The following is a 4,132-nucleotide window of genomic DNA, read 5'->3' on the forward strand; positions in this document are numbered from 1 at the left end:
CAATTAAAAAAATATAGTACTTATCATAGTAAAACAAATTTTTGCTTAACATTCAAGCTATATAATATATTATATGCCTGAGGGTCACGACACCGTATTGTTGGGAAATTTAGGGTCGCAGCCAAAAAAGGTTTGAACCCACTGCTAGAGGATCCATAGCCCTTTGATAATTCATTTGTGAAGAAATGCTTGTTTTTGTCTTTGATATTCAGTGTTAGGAAGTGTGCTCATTAAGTCAGTGGAAGCTAGTACTGTACTGTACACTGTTTACTAACATATGTGATCAAATATTTTTACACAGGTAAAGAAATATCTGGCAACATCTGGGTTTCACACAACAGAAAACTCAGTTGGCATCATGGATGGTCGTGATGAGGGGATCTTCTCCTGGTTCACTGTCAACTACCTCATGGGTAAATCAATTTTTTTTTCCTATCTTCTTACTGAGGCTCAAAATATATGTTAATTTCTAGTTTCCTACACAATGTGAGGCTATAGGCATACAATATATCTGTGGGTGCTTCTAGTACTTGTTGTCTTAGCCCTCTGCTGCTGTTTTCCACTCTTGTCTTGCATCACTCACCCCTAATATTTCCTCCTTTCTCTGGTGTTTTGTACACTTTGATTCACTCCACCCAAAAGTGGAGGAGGAGCAAAGAGAGATATGGACTGTAGTGAAATTTTTGCTCTTTGAAATGGTGACTCAATAAGGGAAAGCTTTACAGGGGGTCATCATTATCCACGATTAATTGGGACCGAAAAAACGCTTCTGCTAATGAATCCACTTAAAGTGGGGAATTGTCCCTTAATAAATAATGGAAATAGGTCAAATTGGGACCTTGCCATTGCACATAACAATAAAAAAAATTATATATCTTTCAAAAATTATTTACCTGAGAAACATTTGTTAAACATTTGATAACACATTATTTTAAGAAATTATTTAACTTTATAAGTTATCCTTAAAGTTCATTGGGGTCGGTGTGTTGAAGCAACATAAGTTGTGCCAGTGACCCGGTGGTCTGCAGCAACCGTTGCTGGTGCACACTCACTCCAGTGGTTCATCGAGACAAAACACTTTTTATATTTTGTTAAAAAATAGATAATTTTAACATAATAAAATATTTCTATTAACTTAGCTTCAAAGGTAGAGATGTTTGGCTTGATTGTATTGATGGAGGTGGTTATTGGAGGATGTAGGATTAGTTAGAGGATGAAAAAGAAACAGGACTAGGTGGATTGTCCACTCCTACTCTTCTTTCGCCTAATCACTTCTAAATTACATCAATGCTATAACTAGTGTGCTTCCTTTTAAGTGCTGCACCACCCTGTTTGGGTTGGGGCTACAAAAATGATAAAATAATTCACCACAACATGCACGAAAAGACACAACAAAGGCAGGAGTAAACACAACACAGCACTGGTCTGGATGAAACAAAGTGGGGAACTGACGCAGGGACACGAGTGTGCATAAAATTAAGCCTTAATAAATTTTGAATACTGTAATGTTGAGTGAATGGCAGTTGGCGAGGTTTTGGATTTTAGTCATTCTTCAGTAGGTTTTGAGAAGGTGGTAGAGAAGCAACTGGTGTGATAATATAATCAGTGATAGTAAAAAGCTTGGAGTATAATTAAATACATATTAATTTGTGTTTAAGTACAAGAAGCTTTATTGTGCAGTATGTTGTAAGTGACAGTAGGTGAGACCTAGATTACTGCCTTTGTAGTAAAAGAAATATGATTGGATACACGTAATTTGATCCGTTTTGATTTTGATTGTGTTTCATTTACAGATCGCATCAGCAGTAATCCAAAGGACACACTAGTGGCCCTTGACCTAGGAGGAGGATCCACCCAGATTACTTTTGTGCCTGTTGAGGACAGCACTCTAAAGAGCACTCCCCCAGATTACCTCACCTCTATCTCTCTCCTCCATAAGAACCTGAATCTCTACACACACAGGTACTGAGCACCATTGTTTCTCATCCTCATAGTAACCTTAGTCATTGTCTTTACATTCACAGACCAGATGTTCTTAATAGTTGTTAACTGGATGAAGAACAAAAGCTGCTTCTGTAAACCCAGGGTCATAGGTATCATCATGGGTGAGGTAAACAGTACTGTATTGTGTTTTGTCTAAATGCTCCAGCTGAGAAGCTTTTTCTTCTTCTCCTGACACCTGGTATTAAATTACTTTACAGCATGCGCCTAAAATATGGGGGGTTTGGGTCTCAAAATGGCCACGAATTGCCAAAACACGAATATCATTTACTGACTGTGGGGAGTACATTTTTACTTGTATGCAAAGACATGATATTCTCTTTACTGTATGTGTTTGCCCTTAGGACAATTATTTCTTTTACCTGTACTGTACTGTATATGTGTGTAGACACACACACCACTACTATTATTACTTTTTTATTTTTTTATTTTATTTTTTTAAATGGCCTCCAGCCTCCCCCAATAGACATACCTTCGCCACCATTTTATTACCTTAATATTAAATATACTAATACATAAGTAGCTATCCTAGCTGTGTTGAGTTAGTTGAGCCGCAGATCTATGCGGCATTCAGTGACTGTAGCCTCATAGTCAATATCTGCAACTGTTGTCGGCTTTGGGGCCGTTGCTCTCGTTCCCCTGAGGCAGAGCAAAGCTGACCGAAGGAGAGAGAAGGACAGTCGACATCTCATCCAGGCTGTAACATAACTTCTGGGCTGCTGCTTCTGTTCGGATATCACCTCCGCGAGTCTGGCATAGAAGCATCTTGCACTTGGTCCCATCCCACGAGAGGTTGTGAGAACTAGAGGAGTGAAACTGCCTTGATCAACGTTCTGAATTCTCTCCCTGTATGCCCTTATCTTGTCGTTCTCGTTCCTCCTGTGTGTAGCATTGAGAGCTAAGTTACGGTGACATACGGCCATGGGGTAAAAAATCCTGATGTCGACGAAGGCACGCTGTCCCCGTGTCCAGAATCCTCGAGCACTGACGTCAACACGGGCTTTGCTGGGTGTGTTTGAAGTCCTATGTTGGAAAATATCACCGTCCAATGCAAGGAGGGTCGGTTCTACCTTGACATCACGGCAGATTTCCTTCAACATATTTGCTGTGAGATCCCTTACATCGTCATGCCTCATGCATATGAAACCCCCTTTCTTGCACACCATGGCGTGATCGACATCATAGGAAGAGCCACACATGCATTGGGAGGGCAAACCTTCTCCTGGCCTCCTGTACCTTAGAGCATTAGCATCTGTGAATTCTTGCTTATTGAGACTAAAACCAGTTCGAGGCGCCCACCTCTTGCACTATAGCTACTTTTTTTTCTTCAAATTCTCTGGTACTTGCAGCAACAGTTGCTGCAACTTATCACTTTGTCCGTGCTGTCGTTCTGTCGTAATGGACCTTCGAATCTTGTTTACTTCACTGGTATCCACCTCCCCTGTTGCGTTCTGAGCTATTATGTGGTCCGTGAGGGCTGCCGTGAGCTTCACTGAGTTTTGATGTTCGGTGGCAGCAATCTCCTTTGGATTGGTCAGTCCCATTCCTCCCAGTCTCGGTGGTAGTGCAAGGAGTGATCTTTCTGCTGGGGTTAAGTGAGGATGTTTCACTAATTTGGGAATGAAATTGACACTGATGGCTTCTTCCAGAGGGTGGAGGAGGGGTCCGATATCGGGATAGTGCACATCAGGTAGTTCCAGCGATGCTTGGCTCCATGGGTGAATGCCGCAAAAGCTGCATGTGGCTCTGTGTTAGCAGTCTCAGACAGAGCTTGGATTTCCCTAACCCACTCATTCACCTTTCCCGTTCAGTACTCGGTCTTGAAGTCCGTCGTGCCAATTACTGCACCTAGGTGTCTTTGGCCATCCTTTGTTATTTTGACCTCACTTCCACCTAACACCTCCATATCCCATTCATAATGTTCTGGCTTCACACTGAGGAAGGACCTGCTGGCATTTGGGTGGTACCCTTTTTGATGTCCTCCACTTTTCCTGCTCCTGTAAGGTCATCAGCGTACGCCACTTGCTTGACCTCAGTTGTTTCAAATTTGATTGTGTGCTGGAGCACAGATAGGCCTATTGCCATTGCAACAGGGTCCTCCTGCTTTGTTCCCTCGGTTGACTGTATGATT

The 4,132-nt window shown here is 41.8% G+C and overlaps 1 protein-coding gene across 1 annotated transcript; it reads left to right on the top strand.

The window, feature by feature from the left end:
* The first annotated feature begins 268 nt into the window (after window positions 1-268).
* LOC121862553 (ectonucleoside triphosphate diphosphohydrolase 5-like) lies at window positions 269-1,979 on the top strand. The gene is made up of 2 exons (XM_042360859.1): window positions 269-413; window positions 1,794-1,979. The coding sequence occupies exons 1-2, from the start codon at window positions 359-361 to the stop codon at window positions 1,967-1,969; spliced, it is 231 nt and encodes a 76-aa protein (XP_042216793.1). The 5' UTR covers window positions 269-358; the 3' UTR covers window positions 1,970-1,979.
* The last annotated feature ends 2,153 nt before the right edge of the window (window positions 1,980-4,132 follow it).

The sequence above is a fragment of the Homarus americanus genome, unplaced genomic scaffold (genome assembly GCF_018991925.1).
Source record: "Homarus americanus isolate GMGI-L3 unplaced genomic scaffold, GMGI_Hamer_2.0 scaffold31037, whole genome shotgun sequence".
Classification (NCBI taxonomy): Eukaryota; Metazoa; Arthropoda; class Malacostraca; order Decapoda; family Nephropidae; genus Homarus; species Homarus americanus.

Bases quoted from the DNA above. Each gene is read 5' to 3' on its own strand.
- LOC121862553 (XM_042360859.1), top strand. From the start codon at position 359: ATGGATGGTCGTGATGAGGGGATCTTCTCCTGGTTCACTGTCAACTAC. The intron at 414-1,793 runs GTAAATCAATTT...TTTCATTTACAG, and splicing joins CACTGTCAACTACCTCATGG to ATCGCATCAGCAGTAATCCA.